Source organism: Centruroides vittatus, unplaced genomic scaffold (assembly GCF_030686945.1).
Source record: "Centruroides vittatus isolate TY-2023 unplaced genomic scaffold, ASM3068694v2 contig_900, whole genome shotgun sequence".
NCBI lineage: Eukaryota > Metazoa > Arthropoda > Arachnida > Scorpiones > Buthidae > Centruroides > Centruroides vittatus.
The window spans coordinates 3,191,218-3,212,460 of NW_027122591.1; the positions used below are offsets into that span (position 1 = coordinate 3,191,218).

The window sequence follows — 21,243 nt, forward strand, 5'->3', positions numbered from 1 at the left end:
TCTGACAGACACGGAGAAGAGAATATATTGAGTATTTTTAAAGTATATACAAAATTTCTTACCTTTTCAATGCATAATCTATAAAATTGCTAAACAACTAATGCAATAACTAAATGTGAAAATTTAATTTCCACTACTTTTAACACTTTTTAATATCAAAATGAAATAATATAGTAGTTTTAATATTACTCAATGTTTATTGCTATCTGTTCCTGTATGAATTTGATGTTATCATACAACTGTAATATACTTTACACTTTTTGTCCTGAAGATTTCTGTTTGTACATAAATTGAACAGTAGCATGCCAAGATTTTTTACATTATAGCATGTAACTATACCAAACTAGTACTGTTTATGATTAGTAACAGTTACAACTGATAATCTTAATAATAATTTTAATAAGGTTTTTTTTAATGGGAGTTAAAAATACAGTGAACCTCAATTTAAGGAATCTTGATTTAACAAAATTTCTGATCTTTGTCATATGTGAAAATGCATTTTATATGTAATTTTAACAAGGTATTAATTAAATTAAAATTAACAGGTTACGTTTTTCAAATCAAAGAGTCACCCCTCTTAACTTCACATCACAAGGAGTGTCTCGACATATCCAAAGATGAATAAATATGAAATTTTTTTTTTGGGTTTTTGTCAAATTTAAATTTTCTTTTCTTTTTCATAACATTGTATAATTAAACAGTTTTTGGAAAATGTACTTTATTTTTGTTTCAATTTAGATCATATAGACTTAGAACTACGAGTTTTTAATTTCATAGAAACGTTTTCCATATGTATTATATAAACTAATGTAGATACGTTTGACAATTTTTAACTTATGTAATAAAGTACGTTTTCCAAATACATGTGTTACACAACAGATGGATATCTTGCCCAAATTAGTCCATTAAATTGAGGTTTTATTGTATATCCTGTAATTGTTGTCTAATTTGTTGATATGAGCTATTTAACAATCTCACAATTCTCAAGTAGCTCTAACCTACTCAAAAATACTTGTGATTTTTCATTACATTTCAAAACTCATCTAACTACTAATCCTGTTGGTATCTTATGGGCCATTTGGTCAACATTTTTTGAAAACATCCATTAAAATCTGAGTGAATAAAGTACAAGAAAAGAACTTTGGCAAATGCCTGAACTTACCACCTTTGCGACTCTTGAATAGAAACAGTTGACTGCATTAAAAATGAAATAAAATGTGGGAGAAATTAAAACTATTTATTTGTATCAGCAAAAAATCTGAAAATAAAATTGCAATATGCAATTTAATTTAGAATTTATCCTTTAGAGGACATAAAAAGTTGACAAGCACCAACAGATGTCGGTAGTCTTCCAAATACATATTATCATAACAATACAAACAACATAATTGTTGAATATTAGAAACAAAACACATTTTCGTTAACAAAAATTAATTATTATTTTAGCTTTTGAATAATTGCAGAATTTAAAATATTTGCATCTTTCAATGTTATGGAATCTTCATTTAGCTCTTTACTTGGAAATGCTGTCAGCAAAGCAAATAAACTGGCACTGTATTGTGGACGGGCTCTAATCTGCTGTTAAGAATCAATATTTTTAACATGACAAGACAGTTAAAATCGTAAAAATCAGTATACAATAAATCTTATAAATATTTTTGAGTACTTTTAGAAAAAAATGTGCTTCCAATTTATTTGTTTAAAAATATTTTGTATTACTAAATGTTGAAAAAGTTGAAGTTGCTACTCAAATTACATACTTTTTGAATAGTCATTTCTTTCAAAAATCCCAGAAAATAATGGAAATCTAAAAATCATCATCATACCTACTTTTGACTGGACTGTTAGTCATAAGCATTAAAAATACCGTATTTACTTGCCTGTAAGACGATGTGTGTCTTTAAAGATCAAAATTAGATTTGTGAGCATTTGACATTTTATTTGTGATTAAATACATTGTCCTGCAAAAATTACTGGCATTTTACAAGATTTTTCCTTAATTTGTTCGTGTAAAGCTGGACAATGGAGACTTTTTTTGTCAATTCTTAACAGTCAAATCCACTCTCCGTTGATTACACTTATGAGTTTCTTCGAATTCTGATTTCTGAATAATCACTTGTTTTCACACTGGTATGGATTAAAACTTATATCAGGCTCCCGTGTGATCTTGGAATTCAATACACAAGAACAATGGAAACAACCCAGATAAAATACTTTTGTTTTTAAGTACCAGAAGGTGAGCATCCAGTAAAAAATGCAAACACACGGTTCACAAAAATTATTGCAAAAACGCAAAGAATCCTTGGCTCGCGCATATAGGACAACCTAGGTTTTTGAAGGAGTGAAAAATGGTTAAAAACCTCATCTTATGTGAGTAAATATGGTATATTATCAAATGTGTTATAAAAATTGATTGTTACACCTTAAAGATTAATTTTTTCAACTCTCATGATTCTACTGGTCTGAAAATTAGTACTATCCAAGCCTTTTTTCAAAGATCCTTCTAATATTTTATTACAATTAAATATGCTTTTAAGTTCAGCTTTTAAGACTTAAATCTGTTTACAAATGATGAATAGTCTTAATTGAATCTGGTTTGTTCTTCACCATTATGAAGCTTTCCTATTGAATACTCACCTAACAAAACTTTTAAAGATTGGTTGATGCTGCTGTTTTCTGGCACAAGGAAAACATCTGAGCAGCCAAACTATGCCACAACTTATACAGTAGAAAGCATAACAATAGATAAATACCATTAGTGACCACAATCGCTACATAAAAGGTGAAAAGACTCAACAAGGTAAAAGATGGGAAGACAACAACAAACAAACTAAACCAAACACAAACGTTTCAAACTCCACCAGAATTCTTTTTCAGGCATTTTAATGTACACCCCAATGGAATGTTGTAAAAGCTTTTTTCGAAACACAAAATTCAAATAAGCTTTCAAATTACAAATGCAAAAATTAAAAAACCCATATTGCACTTGCGCACTCAGTAGTCTAACCAAGACACAATGAACAGTTAAACTGTGTTGTCAATCAATGCTTGCCAGGCCATCAATAAAACAATTTCCTCTTTGCAGATATTCACATCAATGTGCATAAATTGCATAGCTATCCAGGTGTGTGGCCTGCCCAGATACAGATGACACAGCTGCTATCACAGTGGTCCTTTTCTTGGGTGTTGGAGGAAAAAAATCAGGTCCCAGGCTCTCTCCAGATAAAGATGCATCGAAAATTGTGTCCAGGCTGAATCATGACTCGTCTGAAAAGAAAGATACCACATTGAAGTCTAGTCCAAGGCTGATGTTGTCTGCACCCATGCTAAACACACTCTTGAGTGCTGAAGTGAGTGGGACACAAACAACAGGTCTTCTGGCAAAAGCCCTCTCTCATAAAGCTTCCAGGAAACAGTAACCCTTGAAAGTTGGTTCCACTGGCAGCATACAGCTCATGAGATAGCTATGAAGCTGTAGCAGACCTGAAAGTGCCAAATAACAATATTCATTGGCTGTCGTGGCTCTTGGATGACCTTGCCCAGGCCTTACATACCAGTGAATTCCAAACTTCACATTCACATAAAGCTGTGAAATTTCCAATTCACAGAAACTTGTAAATGAGGAGAAAGTACTTAAAACCAATAAATAAACAGCTTTTAATATCAAAAGGAAACATAAATGATAATTGATCTGTTCACCTGTTTTGTTTATTTAGATCTTGACGAATTTATTGTCTCACCTCAGTGGTAGAAATAAACTCCAGTATTTTGTTGCAAAAAAAAAAAGTTCAATGGCAATTGGAATTTTAAAATTTATTGATTCAAGTGTTTTTTTTTCTTTGGTCTTTCAAAAATTATAAAAAAAAAGCATGATATATTCGAATTCATGATATAAGGAGGGGGGCTACTGTACATTAATATTTGAAAAAAACATTATATTGCTTTAATGTAAAAAAAACTTGAGTGAAAAGTTAGATTCAAACAAGATTTATTTTCATTGATATCTTGTTAAATTTTTGAATATTGATTAGATTCAAATATTAAAAGTTTTCCATAAAAAAAGATAAAATATTTAAAAATTTAACACAAAAGGATACGTCACAATATATCTTCTTATATCTCCAACAGTGTGAGTGTGGTTCATTTTTAAAACCATTCTTGAACCATCAGCAAGACGTATTTGAATGTTAGTAGTTGGTTCAGATTCTTTTAACTGTAACATAGATCGGGCTAGTTCTTCATTGCTTTTATTGTCTTCTTCACATGGTTTGCTTTGGTTATCTTGATGCAATATAACACCAGGAGTAGGGCTAGAAATTAAGAAAAAGCTATTACATTTTTTATTTCAACTTCATCTTATATTTAAATTTTTATTTGAAATGAAACTGGTATTAATTTATATGTAGAAATTTTTGTTGTTTCAACTATACGTATAGTTTGTAATTAAAACAGACTTAAATAGCCACGAACATACGAATAATAAAAGAGAGAAATTTGCATTCCTCTTTTCCATATAACATGTTCTAAAACAAAAGCAATACAATAGCAAATTCTATATATTTTCCCAATGGCATTATGGCCAGAGGATGTGATGACAGAAGAATAATATAATGGGAATGATAAGCCATCAATGAAATGTATTGAGAGAATAATGATCAAAGAAAGAGAGAATACATTGGGTGAGCAGATGGTATTATTTTGTGTGAAACTGCAACATACTGATTTGTGTTTTCACAGATGGCATATGGTTAGATTGACCTGCTCTTAGTACCACTGAGTCTCACTCTACATCAGCAAACCATGTTTCTCTAGCTTCTAACATTCAGAATTATTAAATGTTACTAAGGCTATATTTTATGCTACACCAAAATTTTGAAAATCAATACTGGGCTTGATGATACTGAGATTCATTCAATATAACAATAAACCAACAACTTTCTCTCAATACTAAAATTATAGAACATTTATAAGTATGAATTATCTAAAAGTGTTGAAGATATATTTTGAAATTTAGTCACTAGGCTAATGCACAGTGCATGAGCCATAAATTTACAATACAAAGAATTACACATCATCTAACAGTGAGCTAATATGAATAATGGGCAATCATCTGATCATCAGGGACTATTTTGATGAAGCACTAATTTATATGGAATTTTTTACATGGTACTTGTTTTACATAACCCTTGTAAAACAAGACCACACATTTCTTAAATAAGATAAAAAAATTTTTTTTGTTAGGCTATATTTTAATTAGCTTCTTACATTTATATCATTTTCAGGCACACTATTTTTTTTAAATTTCTCATTAACCAATTCTAAATATCTGAAAAGCTATTATATTGTAAAATAATAAATGAAAAACTTGCTTTTAATTATTTTTTTTAAAACACAGTAGAGAGTCGTTTATCCAAAAGCCGGTCAACCGAAACGTCGGTTAACCGAAAGCTTTCCGGTTGGACTGTGTCGTGCTGAATTAAACGTTTTTGATACTAGATTAACTTCTAAAATATTGAAAAACAAAAAAATTATACTTATTTTGTTTGTACAAAATAAAGAAATAATTTTTAACGATACAATAGCCTCAGTTATTATTATAAAAATTTTTGTTTGGCTTAAAATCGACGAAAATTCAACACGAAGCAACAGAGAAAAATTTCAACATCGGATAGGTTAATATATTTTTTCGTACATAATCGGTTATCCAAACAACCCCAGTCCCCAACTGATTCGGATAAACGATGCTCTACTGTAGTAAAACAAAGTTCAAAATTAATCATACCTTCCCAGCCTGTGACCAGCTCCCTGAAAATGCTTCAATTATCTTTTTAGGCATGGTATATTCTTCATGCCTGTGATCTTCCATGCTAAGATTGACTTCACCTTTAGCTTGAATAGCTAATTCTCTTGGAATCTCTCTGAAAATTTTACATTGAAACAATTTTTTAATTAACTCCAATTTTTATCAGAACATTTTATTTATTGAAATATATATGTATATATAAAATTAAGTAAATAAAACTGTCCTGGATTTCATATTTCTATTTATTCTGTTCATTAAATTAGGATTTGAAAAAAATCTTCATAAATGGTAATTACATGTATATAAAAAATTTTTAGGATTTAGAATTACTATTCCAATAAATAGATATTTTCATGAAAACAACTAAACAACTACTTATGAAATTGAAAAATAGTTTAAGACGAAAAATGTGATGACTTTTATCATATTAGTCTCATTCAACTCCAAACTGGAAAATCGCCACCACCAGTTGATACAGATTAAAGACAAAGCACAAAAGAGCAAGACCCAAAACCAATTGTTTTGACATATTTTTATAATTTTATAAAGTTTCAACATTATAGATTTAAAGTTAAGAATTTTCATATTCTAAATACACACATAAATCAGAAAAAATTTGATTAATACTCTTAATAATTGCTTAATACTTATTTAAGCACAAAATTTAAAAAAAATACTTTAAATTTAAAACATACCCTCTTCTTATGGATTCAAGAAAATCTTTATTCACAGGATCATCGTATCCACGTAATGGTCCATTGCCCACACTAAATCCATTATTCCAAAGTTTTAAACACATGTCAATTGTTTCATCTGAATTAGAGGATGCTCCTGCTACAACCTGAGTATCATCAGAACTTGATCCTAACCGGTAACCTGTTCCATGAAAGATGCTGCTTTGTTTAGCTGTTGGATCATTTATTTCAACCACTTGTGCACCATGGCTATAATAATATAAATCATTATTAGCTAAAAAAACTTAATCATTTAAATATGCAAATAATTTTCAAATACCCTTTAGCTGCTTTAAACATTTCTTCAACAATATCATGTCCAGCTTTTCTTTTGCCTGGTCCCAAAACTTGTTGTCCACTAAAGTGTATAATAAAAGTTATATTTCAGAATTTTAGAAATACCAGTAAAGATCAGAATTTAAATTTATGAATAATCACAGATTCTTAGATTTACCTTCTCTCTGAGCCACCTGCATAAAATGCCTGACCTTCCTCCTCTTCGTTTTCATTACTTTTAATACTGGATAATGTAGCAAATCTAAAATTAAATTTAATAAGACACATTAACATGAAACTAAACATCAATTAAAACTAAGAATTCATATGTATTGTGAATATATTTTTAAAATATCTATGCAATAATGAAAATACCTTGATTCTGGAACTACTCTATTTGACTGAGAAAATTGAGATTGGAAAGATTCATTATTTTCTACTTCATTTTCTTCACCTTCTTCGTAAAAACTTGAAAGAGCTAACTGTAATAGTTTAAAAAATTTTCTTCAGTTATAAAGCATAATTCCCAAGACACTATGTTTGATTTCCCTATTATCGTCAGATATTCATTTTGAAACTAAAACTAAGATTCTACTTTAATCTAAAAATGTCTAATAAATATAAGATTTTTTTGAAAATGGATAAACATCTTCAAAATAAGTGAATTAAATAAAAATAAATGGAATAACACTATTTTTTCATTTCTGACTCTCTTCACCCCATAGGCAGTAACAGGTTCCAATTTTCAATGCTGACTAAGCACTGATCCCAACATTTATTAAGAGTCGTTCCTTTTTTCAATGTTGAAGTGGCATTGTTGTAAACGCTGGCTAAACACACTCAGCACTCAACAGATATGTTAACTGCTACTTTACAATGAATTATGGGTAATTGGTGTGACATTTTTTTAAATATCCACTTTACTTTGATTTAATGTAAATAAATTTTTTCGTTCTAAAAATTTATTCATCAATTATCAATTTATATATTAAAAAGAATCAAATCTTTGTAAGAGAAATAACTGTTAATTAATTTGATAAACTTGAAATTTTTACATACTTAAAGCAATCAATGCCATAACTAGGAAGATGCAGTGGGTGCACAGGCATAGAGCCCAAGACAAGGGGATCTAAAATGGAGTAACAAAAAATAATGAGCATTATATTTTAAATTTTACACTGTAGGGGCCAGTTTTGTAATGTTTTACTTTACTTTACAAATACAATAGAAATGGTTGATTTTTTCAAAAAAAAAGAAGGGAAGCCAAAAATAGTCTTTCGCAAGGCACATGAAACACTAGTTATGACACTGAAATCAATTAACATGCCACCTGAATAACCAGATCTGTATTGCTATATTTTTGCAATAGAGCAAAATAGATCAGGAAATTTGAACTTGAATATTAGCTCTCATATCTCAGATTATAAAACTTAAATCTTCTCTAATGTAGATAATGTAGAATAACTCGATTTATTAGAAAATTAAGAAAATAATAACTTATTAATTAGTTAACACTCTATAAAAAACAATATTTATCTATTTATATAAATTAAACAATTCAATATTCAAATATTCTTCTTTCTCCCCATACTTTAACTGATATAACAACATTTATATTGAAGCAAGAATATCAAAATTTTTGCATTTTTGATGAATATAATATTTAAATCCAAGTATAGCATTTAAATTTATAAATACATTTATACAAATTATATAGAATGTTAATAAATTAAACCAACAAAATGCAGTAGGTGGTAGAGGGGAACAATACAAGCAATTTTTGCCCTGACATGGGAATTGCCATAGCCCTCTTATAAGATACAGGCTCCTAGACATTTGGTAGTGGTTGCTGTCCTGTGATGGTAGAATGCCATAAAGTGAAGCCTGACATATTATTAAACATTTGTTAAAGCTGTGTGTGGAATGATGCTGAATGCCTAGGGAAGATGAATAAAAATCAGTGAATGGCTATTTTTAATTTTGAAATTATGAAGATCACTATTTTATACAATCAATCTAATATACAAACATACAAAAGTCAACAAAAATCTGTAACTATGCTTCATATATTTAAATAATTATCCAAAAATTGATTACAAAATAGTATAAAATGGTTATTAATTAATGATCATAACAACAACAACAACAACGAATGCAAAACTCAACCATGAATAAGAACAATGTGATTACTGTATTGTCAATATTTGATATTTACAACTAATTAAAATACAACTAACTGTTTTGTAATTTTTTGGTATATATAATGTTTATTATATATACTAAAACACAATAGTGGTATAACAAGGCAATTAACATACAAGTATATGTTTGAAAAAATTTTTAAAAGCCAAATTCCTATATTTATAGATTCGTTTGTAATATCAGATACCATTAATTCTGTGTAATTTGTTGGTAATAATTTGTACCTTCCATACTTGTAGTGAGATGTACATTTATTTTACAATTATACACTGAAGAGAAGCAAGGAAAAAAAAGGCCTATGCCTTAAATATATTTGTTACTTGAATAAAGATTCCAGAGGAAAACAGTGCCTGTGTGTGGTTGATTTCGTAAAGATAATGTTTTCTTCCAGAGAAATAAAAATAAAATCTTTGAAATAAATGCTCAAAATGTTCCCCATTTACTTCCACACAAGCTTTTTCATACATTAATTTTCAGACACAAAGATCAATATATTATCCTAATTTAAACCTGCTACCATAGCAATGCATGTCACTAATTCTTCTATTGCAACTGGAGTCAAGTCTTGTAAACAGTATCTTTCAGATATATCCAAAGAAAAAATTGAATGAAGTTTTTGATCTTGCAGAGAATAAAAAAAGACTCCTTCTTCCTATCCATCTCTGAGGAAAACTATGATATCTGTATGTGAGAGTTTTAAACCAAAGTAAGGAAGGTCCTCCATCATAATGAAAGAATATTCCTCTTTTTATGGGAAGTGACACGTCTTCCATTAATTCAAGTAAAATTTCCTTAAAGAAAACCAAGTATATGTTGGTATTTGTGGGAAATGCCGGGAGGTAGGACTTCCGTCCTACCTCTTTTTCTTCGGCGAACAAGTCGGCAAGACCCACCCCACTGTCGGGGTAATGGCTAACACTTGTCGGGATAGGTTAATGAATTGTCAGGTCGAGTGGAGGAAGTGTGTGGGGTCGTCGATAAGGAAAGGCAATATCCGTAATAACAGGACAACACAGATAATGGTTTATTTAAATATAGAAACTACTACAGAAAAGCTACGCATCCCGTCCCTAATCGCGGGAGAGAGAAAGTTCACAATGGTTGGGGGAATCATACCTTGTCGATGTATCGATAGCGATCGCCGGTTGTTCTTCGGCTCTGGCGGTGGGCGGAAGGGTGGTCTGGCTCGTCTTCGGCGGCGTCGGCGTCTTCGAGTTGGCCCTTGCTTTCGACTCAGTTTTGACGGGACGTTTTTCATCGTCCTAGGTTCAGCCACCCCATTCTCAGATATCTCCCCCCTATTTATACTCCCAATCGCGTCCGCTACGATCACCAATCGCGACGGAGGGTGATGATTCGGGCTCCGTGACTCAGAAGTCGGATCCGGAGAGGAGGGAAGCGAGTTTGACGGCGGAAGACTGTACATTCTTTGAATCTTGATCGCTATCTCTGATCTTGATCGTTATCTCTTGAGAGGTTTGAACAATAAAATTTTAAATTTTGATAATTTTCATTTATAAAATGTTAAAATTGGACTGGCCGGCTTAATTCGGTCCTCACATATTTAAACTCAAAGGTAAAATGTAAGGTCCAATAAAGTAATTATCAATAATATCCATCTAAGTATTCATTTAGAATCTTTGTTGATATGACCCTGAATACATGGCATAAAGGTTATTGCAACTCCAAACTTGAAAGTTTGAATTGTTGAACAATCTTTCTCTGAAACAATGCCTCATTGTAAATAATACTGATGAAGGAAATTTGTGGTTTAACTCACACTGTTCCAAATATTTTAGTGAAAACTGTTTGGTAATCTGCGAGGTTTAAAGCCTTATACCAGACATGAGCAAATGCGGCTCTTTTTGAGTTACGTGTGGCTCTTGCTGAAAGTGTTAATTTCTGCTTATTATTATTATTATTTTTACAATTTTATTTCCACAATTTTGTGAAAATACATAATTATATATATGTAATATTTAGTAATTTATTTCCAAGTTGGTGTAAATTGACATTTCAAATTTATTCTTTTAAAACAAGTTCTCAACCCAGATGGGGGACACCCTATCCTTCCCTGCCTTACCATACTATCCGCCACGACAATACAGAATTGCAACTCCCATGATTTTGCAAAACCTACATTTCAGCTCCCACTGAACTCTTCCTTGCCCACCTCTGCCTTATACAATTCAATGATGAAAAGGGTGAACCAACTGTTCATGTAGCACAGACATACAGACATTAACATGATTCATCTTAATAACGCAATAGCTCTACTGTTGTTTCAATACCCTTTATGTTGAATCACTAGTTCTTCAAAGTTGTCGGTTCTTATCAAATATGATAATCCCTGTCCATCTGATCTTTAAAAAAATTTTTTTTCTCACAACTGATTATGGATTTGACACATGTTGAATGTGGGATATTCAGTGCTGGTATACTATTAACAACACAGTCTTTGTATTAATTGTCCTTTGCAGTTAGCAGTTGTTCTTGCAGCAATTGTCCTTTGCAGTTAACAAAAATAAGATGCACATCAACCCTGAAATGTGAAATTCTCCATTACGTTTGTTAAACATTCACCCAGTCAATGTAATTAAATATCATGCAGGTTTCATATCTTTTTCAAAAGTGGACAATAACATGTTGAAAAAATGCAAATTAGAATGCCAATATTTTAAGAGAGGAGATTTAGCAAAAGAAAATACAAATTTTTTATTGTAAAATGTACATTTTCTTCCATTTTAATTGATCTTATAAAACAGTGCACTTAAATACAGATATTCTCCTTTTGGATTTTTATTCTTTATTTATTAAAGTGTTTTGCCAACTACAACCTTTTTACTGTTAATTGCACTTGAAATTTGATAGGCAATTAAAAATGAGTTAGCAATACAGAAATAATTAACTGGAATCACAACAGAGAATGTTTGTTTTTACTTTTTTAAGATGTAACTGTCTGTTTTTAAAATTGATGTACAAGACATGACAATGACAGTTGGCTTTCCTCTGCTACATGCATGCTATGTAGGGCAGCAAAGTAACTTTAGGAGCAAAGTATCATGCAAGGAGACTGTGACAACCTTTAGTTCATATGACCAAATTTGCTTGTATTAAATCCCCTCTACCACCCATTTTGAGTGTTTAATTTCTTAATACCCTGTATAATTACCATGTATTACATAATACACCTTTTACTTGATCTATTGTTGAAATAATTATTAAAAAAAAATCCAGTAACAAGTTAAATAACTTTCCTGGCAGTTATGAGACTTTATTTGAAAATAACTTTTATTACATATTAGTAATCATATTATTAAATAAATAAATTGTGTATGTGCCATCTGTTGAGATTTTATCATAAACTTATATTATTAATTATCATAAAATGGCAAAATGCTTAATTTTGGGTAGAGATGAATTTTGTGTTTTATAAAAAAAAAACTGTAAATGTTAAGAATAAGTAAAATTTTCATCAAGTCCGATCCATCTCGAGATATGACACGACCGCCTCGACCTCTAACCATAAAATTTAATAGCTTTAATGTCCCTTACTTAGAAGCTACCATGCCAAATTTTGTTTCTTAATCATTACACTATCCTGAGATATTAAACAAAATAGATGCCGACACAAACACACAAGAAATTCCCCTCCTTTTTTTTTAGGTTCAGGAGGTCTCAAAATGTGGAGATTTGCAAATTAGTTAATAATGTATACAGGGTGTATGAAAACTCATGGTACAAATATCAAAAGTGATAGAACACAACTAGATAAGCATAGATCACTCTACAATGCATGCTCAGAACTCAAGCAGAGAAGCATTAGAGAGCAGTGCTTGCTGTTTCATAAAATGATAAACAAGAATTACAGAAGAATGAAAGAAAACCGATAAATTTAAGGAAAATGTTTTATTCAACATTTTATTACAGCAACTAGAAGGTTACAATTGCTGAAAGGTTCTCGGATCTGGCACTCATAGGAAAAGGGTTTCCCTTGAATTTCTGTCTGCTGCTAATGTACAGTACATACATATAATGCATATCTGCCTTCTCATTGTGTATGCATCCATCTCATCGATAACCCACAGCACAAATAATGAAGGCTGCTGTGAACAGCACTTTTACTGTGTTTGCTGGGAAGTGCGCTCTAGCACTTTACTGCTTGAGTTCCGAGCATGCATTGTAAGGTAATTTGTGCTTGTCTAGTTGTGTTCTATCACACCCTAATGTTTGTACCATGAGTTTTGATACACCCTATATAGAATCGGCTGAATTTATTAATAGGATTTAGAACTGATTTTAAGGTATATTTGGAGAAAAAAATCCCTTATGAACATGGATCCTATTATCAGTATGTAAAGAGATACAGCTTTGCACAGTGCATTAACACAATTCATGTTAATGCACTCTATACAATAGAAGAAAGGAGGGGAGACATGATATCAGCAAGTATTCAAATGTACTGTACATTTAAAATGTAACAAGAAATTGCCAATAAATAAGAGAGCTCTTTTGAAAATTCTGTAATTAATAATTAGATACTGTATCTATTCCGAATAATAAAGTTCCTTGCTGTTTTAATATTTAAACTGAAATACTATTGAACATAAAACCCATGCTCATGTGGGATTTTTTCCTCCATGTAAAACTTTCTGTATCTTAATACATATTTCAAGCCACTATCAATAGTAATTTACTGTCCTTAACATTGCTATATTAATTTTTTTACTTTTAAATTTCATGACATTCAGCATATTTTGCTTGATCTGGATTTTTAACAGCTTTGAATAGTTACAAATAATCACATCCATCAACCTGATTTTTAATTAAGGCCAATCAATCTGTTGGATTATTTTGAGCTATAATCTAGCAGCTTGTTTCTCTGAATATTTTAGCTGTTTCTTGCTTCAGAATTTTGCAAATATAAATCAAATGTACAATGTGACTGGGAACATTACAAAACATTTAAAAGACATTTAATGCGTTGTTTTAAGGTTCTGGAAGTATGAGGCCATTTTGAAAAGTTTTGCCTCCTATGCAATAATTTCAATAATCAATAAATATCAAGCAATGGGATCGGTTAGTATATACATTAAAAACAATAATATTTAAAATTGTAAAATTTTTAAAAATAAACGAGTTTCAAAAAATTAACTCTTTTTTATCCGATTTCGAATGAGCTAAGAACTGAGATGGACACTGAAAATTAACAAATATTCCTTACTTTATTGTTCTTTATCCATACGTTATTATCTGAATTATCCAAATGCATTTCACAATTGTATCATAAATAGAAGTAATATTAAAATATTGTATAAAATAGATAATATTGTAACAAGACGCATCGCAGAACATTATTGTATTAAAAGTTATGCAAATGTCATCAACCTGAATACGGGTTTATCTGTTGATGCATGCTGGGAAAACTTGATAGAGTATAAATGTAACAGTGTTGAAAAAGTGTAATATCCACTGAAGAGGCAAAGAAATTTGTGAAATGCATTTGGATAATTCAGATAATAACGTATGGATAAAGAACAATAAAGTAAGGAATATTTGTTAATTTTCAGTGTCCATCTCAGTTCTTAGCTCATTCGAAATCGGATAAAAAAGAGTTAATTTTTTGAAACTCGTTTATTTTTAAAAATTTTACAATTTTTAAATATTATTGTTTTTAATTTCAATAATATGCAAAATATGATAAAATAATGTGTCATTATTTTTCCATGTATACCAACATTAGACAACTGTTCCATCCTGCAAGGAAATCAGATGTCTTCTGGCACCAGTAATACAAATCTGATTGCACCTGCACATTATTAATGTAATGGTATCCCTTTGTGTGTTTAAGCTTCAGAAAAAGATAAGTTGCAAGGTGCAAGATCTGGGCTGCATAGTGGGTATGGCAAAATCTTGTAAAATTTGAGACACTGCATTTGACTTGTATGAGGCCAAGCATTGTCAAAGAATTATGACATTTTCCATTTTCTGAAGCTTAAAAGATTTTAACACTCATAAAGAAGCTTAAATATCCAAAGGAACTCTATTACATTGGTAATATGGAGGTGCAAGCAGAGATGCATCAATAGTGCTGGGAGATGATGAATGATTTCTTTGTCAACAGGACATAATTTGTCTTATGCTGGCATGTATGTGGACAGGGATAACTATACAAAAAAATAATGACACTCCTGATAGAGAACATTCCAAGGTTTCAGCAGGCACATAGTTCATATGAGTATCTTGTATATTATTGAAATTATTGAAAGGAAGCAGAACTATTCAAAAATGGCATTGTGTACTTCTAGTAATGTTTATATTAACATCCTTGTTTACTCTATAATCCTACATAAAATCCAGTTTTTAATTCATTTTTATTAGTTTCTTATCATTTCTAATTAGATCATATATAATAGTATTACAGTTATATGTAACATAGTTTACTTTTTTTTGCTAAACTTCTAGCTTTCTACATACAGTACACTGCAGAGAAAGTTCTGCCCATCTGTTTCAATTTCCAAAATATAATCTGTAATTTCAAATGGTTTTTTTCTGAAATCATGTCCTTTAGTAATCTTGTTAATATTTTCTAATTACTTATTGGCATCCATTATATTTTGATTATTTATATAAATTTTATCTTTCTCACACACACCAGGGTGTATATTAGATAAATACAACACTTACTTGAGCCTGTGACCGGTGTGAAAATAACCAAATCAAATCAACAAACGTTTTCCGGACACCTTCCGTGTCCTTCCTCAGGTTAAAACTGCTGGATTCTTTATTTATTTATGTTTCAATTTTATATATTTATTAATTTTATTTATGTTTCAATGGCAGATAATTTATATATGTGTAGGTCAGAAAAACTGTGTTGTAGAGCAATGATCCTCAAACATTTTTTGATTGCATACCCGTAAGACTAAAATAATTATAAGTTGTATCCCATAAAATATAATATATCTGTGCTTATGTGTGTGTAAACAATATACATACATTTAAATTAAATTACAAATTTACACTTTGAATCAGAATTTCAGTATTTTGACTGTATAGGACACACATACAGTATTTTGAAGGAAAACTTGGCATATGCCCTAGCACAGGGGTGGCCAACTTTTGTGTACATAAGATCTACTTTTTATCGTAAAAATGTGTCGCGATCGACTTGTTGTCATAGGCATAGTCTAAGTGGCGAGGGGGGTGTGAAATACATACTATGTTTATACACTGTGCTTCAGTACAAGGTTCACTCCCGCGAGCTATGGGTAGATAAGGAAAATATATGTTCAAAACTATTTTTTATTTTTTAAATCACTTATTAAGTTTTCAAGATATAGGCTTATAAAGAAAATAAATTTCCAGACCCAACTTTTGATATTTGCAGTTACGAGTTCATTCCGTACAGGCGGCACCTAAAAAAATCGATTTTTCGACACTTTCAAGATAGATTTTTATTAACTTGAAATATAATTTAATTTTTGTTAATCAATTACAATGTATAAATTGTGGTACTATTTGTTCGTAAACTTGAAAAAGTGGTTATAAAACTGCACAGTACGGCTGATAATTTGATTATAAGATTTTACTTTTGCAATTTTTTTTTGGGCGAGGAAAATTTATCATGGAAGAATGATATAAGACTTTTAGACTTATTTTTTGCTAATCTATCAATAGCTCGGGGGAGTGCTCTTTGTACTGAAACACCCTGTATATCTACCTACATAAAAAACAACGTAATTATTTAACGGGCCAAAATACTCACGTCCGGGGGAATTAAAACAACATGAGTAATTATTAACAATATTTATTAATTTAAATTAGCTACTGATAAAGACAGATTTAGAATTTATTTTATTATGTTACATTAATGGGAGGACTGAGTTTGCACGTCTCTTACCAAGGAAACATAATTAGGTGTATATCCTGACAAAGATAATAATAATGATTCTTCAGTATGGGAATCAGTCCGGACAGAATGTTTAGTCTTCGTTAACTTTAAGTATGAAAATGCCAATTCACACAGGTATGTAGTTCCGAAACAGGAATAAATATATTTGCTACATTTGGTGATTCTGGGATATTTTTCTCAATTGACGTATTTCCAAAAATCCAAAAATATAGAGGTCTGTTGCCAAAAACGCTCACTTATCAAGTAAATAGATAGGTAAGAAAAGCCATAATTTAATTTAAAACATAAAGAACGGGTACTTACATTTTAAACAAATGAAAAATTGAAACTCAACGTTGTCACCGTGGATAAACAATATTGATTAATAATAATAATATTGTTAATACTAAAGAAAAGAAGCTACCGCATGACAGTATCAAAAATCCATACTGATTACATACTAAAATCAATTTAACAAGTGTTATAATTATATATAACCTGAGACCATGTGGGACGGGGACAAGTCCTCATATGTTGAGAACTATCGAATATCAATCCATATCTTTCCCCATAGAAAACTATGGTTTACCATTAAGTATTTTAAATTGTAAATTAAACTAAAAATTTGCAAATATTTACAGGTACTTCTCACTTTACGATGGAGTTCCGTTCCGACAACTACGTCGTTAAGCAAATTGGTCGATAAGCAAGGAGCTTGTGCTGGGGAATATAGGATCATTGTAAAATTATACAAATTATGAAACAAACTTCAAATTTATTCATAAAAAGACAATTATAGTATGCGCAAGCCTATTATAGTACGCTTAGTGCACATGTCACCATTCGCCTGACCGACACTCAAGCTGAGAAAGGGGATTCCCTGAATTGGAGGTCGAAACTCAATTGGTCGTTAAGCAGATAGGTCGTAAAGTGAGGAGTACCTGTATAGTCAACATGAATAACTATAATTTTTAAATCAAAATCTAAAAAACAAACAATGTTTAGTTATTAACTAAAAAATCATTCAGTTTTACTTTCCTGAGAAGGGATGGATGGAGTGTAAGATGATAAGTTCAATATTATAAATTTTAGAATATCAATATTGTATTGTATTGATATTGATTTTATCAGTTACTAGTCTAGACTGTTTCCGTAATTGGCCTATTATCTTCTTAAATAATGTTGACAATATTTACAATAATTCTCATAATTCATTTAGTTTTGAAAGCTAGCTTCAATATATAACATTTCAATTTCAATCTTATTATTATTATAAACAGCCCAATTGCAGGAGGGATGAGGACTTAATATTTCATGAGCAGGAATATTGATATTTTTTCTGAAGTATTTTCTCAAGTAGAATCAAAACATTATGTTTAGTTTGTTTCATAAAAGCAAATTAAAACAGATACAAATAGCAAACTCACAAACAAACACCTTATCCTTCCAACAATTCTTTACTCAACTAACATTTTCATCCTCATTCATAAGCCTTCATAAGGTACAAAATGACAAAATAGAATGTTCTCCATAACGAACATTCAAATGCAAGAATATTCCAAATGAATTAACAATTTTAAAATCTGAAACACAATTAAACTGGTGTTCATCACATGAAGTGCATAAAACATGTAGGTGGTTTTTTTTTCCAACCTCCGATGGTCCATAAAACAAAGACGAGTGTAAATAATAAAATGAATTTATTACCAAAAATTAGGTACAGACATGATTACTTTTCAACATAATCACCGTGAAGATCGAGGCATTTGTCATATCTGTGGATGAGCTTTTCCATCCCCTCTTCATAGAATGTTGCCGCCAGTGACTCGAGATGGGCCTTAATGTTGTTTTGAAGATCATCATTACTCTCGAACTTCCCTCAAACTGCCCTCTCAGCCACGTTTTCAGTTCAGGAAAGAGGTGTAAGTTGCTCGGCACTAAATCGCGGATATATGCTGGGTGTTTAAAAAGTTTCAAGCTGGGTGGAAATCTGAAAGATGGAAGTCTTTACACACCTTTAATGTGTGAAGACTTCCAACTTTTCCCTGAACTGAAAACGTGGCTAGAAGGACAGAAGTTTGAGATTAATGACAATCTTCAAAACAACATTAAAGCCCATCTCAAGTCACTGGCAGCAACATTCTATAAAGAGGGGATTTCAAAGCTTGTCCACAGATACACAAATGCCTCAATCTTCATGGTGATTACGTCAAAAAGTAACCACATTTGTACCTAACTTTTGGTAATAAATTCATTTTGTTATTTACACTTGTCTTTGTTTTATGATCCATCAGAGGTTGAAAAAGAACTGCCCTTGTAAATATAACAAAAATACAAACAGAATAAAAAAAAACAATAATAATAACAATGCAGAATATAAGAAAAACAAATAAAATTTGTATATCATATATCAAGAAATAAGTACAAAAGATACCCTTCTCAGAAGGGTTAAAAGCTTTCCACTCCAGGGTATAGTATAAAAACCTCTAGGCAAACAATAAGGATCCGTGTCTTTGTAATTGATGTACTCCCCTCTCCTCATTGCCTTAAAGACCTCAAAGAGCACAAGGGATATAACGTGGTGGGTGTTAGAAGGTGATATACACCTTAAAGTCTTGATATTTTGTTTCAGTTTGTTTTATATGATATAAATAGTTCCACACTAAACTGATCTGACCAATTACAGAAACAGGTTTAGTCTAATCTTCACTCTGTCTCCTAATCCTTGCCTTAGAGTAAGCATGTCCATTGTTCTGTTGTTCATTGTTTGTCCATTGTTTTGTTGTTCTTGTCAAAAGCCACAGCTAGATGAGCCAGTACAATATTAAAAATGATATCAGATTGCATGGATGGTAAAAGTCCATCCTTCATACAATCAAGTTGAGTAGTGTGAAACTTAGTTTATAATATTTACTAATTATTATTAATTATAAGTAAGATTTTTATAAATAAAATATTACGTTTAATTCCCATCCAGAAGATTCTAAGTAAAGCCTTCCTCTGTCTCTGTCGACTCCCGTAATTTTACAAAACTCTTCTACAGCTTCGTCGTGATCCTGTGTCTCCTTGTCCGCCATGATGACAGCATGAAAACAAAACGCCACTAGAAATTTATTCGGAAAAAAAATCGACTGGCACCGAAAAATTCATTTTTGATATAAATATTATATAAATTATTTATTATAATTTTAAAATTTATATTAATAAATTAATATTTACACATGTTTTAATAAAATAATAAAATTCAGTTATCGTTTTTAAAAATTATTATTGTTTTTATGGGTTAAAAAATATATATATAGTGTTTTTTAATAACTATAAAATATTTTAAAATTTTTCAATGTAAATTTTAGATTCTTAGAAACAAAATAAAATCGTTTAATGATAGACAATCGATACGATGTCTGGTAAAGCGGCTTTAATCACCATCATTTTAAGCAAACCAATGAAATACGATCTTACAGTACCTCGGTACTCGAACTATTAACTTGAACAATTCGGTTTTCGAACACATGTTCGTGAAAAAATTGTTCGGTACTCGACCGAACAACATGACCTGCTAGAACAGAGTTTCGATTAATTACGATAATTTTATTTTAACTTTAATTTCGTCATCTAAAAGAATTTTTCTGTGATAATTAATTTGAAAATAAAAGGAAACCCTGGAGTTGCCTATCTTCGTCAGACAAAATTATTGCTAAACAAACAATACAATCTCACATTAGCAATAGTATGTTAGAGTTCCCAACTGTTGTAATGAAATCATGTGTGTGTTCAGTAATGACGGTTGTTGCACAAAAACTCTGTTCAACCCAATAAAAATAATAGGCGTATTTTATCATACTGTATTGCGTATAGATAGGTATTCTCGGCTGAACAAAGGACAAGTGTCAATCTTCCCATATCTGTAGATCAGTGCATAATTAGATACGCTTTAAACCTAAATTTGTGGCCTGTAACTTGTAAGGATACTGAATACGTTTTTATAATTCTATTTATCACAATTTTCTTAAACAGGACTATTTTAGCATTTTAACATTTGCAATTACAGTAGAGCGTCGTTTATCGGTCCCTCGGATGCGACATTTACCGAAACACCTAGACAGCGACAGTATTCACATGTTTGGAGGGCGACGTGACTTTGATGCCTGTCGGCGAGTCAAAGGTGGGTCCAGATAACGACAAAAATATTAATACAATGATAGGGACATCATTTGGATATCGACTTTGGTATTATTAGACCACATAATTGTCTTTTATACCTACAGTGAATATTTGGTAAGTATCTAGAGGGATTATTTTCTTTGTTTTTTTTTGGAGCAAATAAAGGACAA

The 21,243-nt window shown here is 30.8% G+C and overlaps 1 protein-coding gene across 1 annotated transcript; it reads right to left on the reverse strand.

The window, feature by feature from the left end:
- Positions 1 to 1,218: 1,218 nt before the first annotated feature.
- Positions 1,219 to 20,008, reverse strand: LOC136983996 (NSFL1 cofactor p47-like). Its single transcript, XM_067280888.1, is given in 9 exon segments — positions 1,219 to 1,570; positions 4,098 to 4,310; positions 5,783 to 5,799; positions 5,801 to 5,918; positions 6,499 to 6,747; positions 6,818 to 6,895; positions 6,992 to 7,075; positions 7,189 to 7,295; positions 19,870 to 20,008. Coding segments are annotated over 9 exon segments (1,116 nt in total). The 5' UTR covers positions 19,987 to 20,008; the 3' UTR covers positions 1,219 to 1,437.
- Positions 20,009 to 21,243: the final 1,235 nt, after the last annotated feature.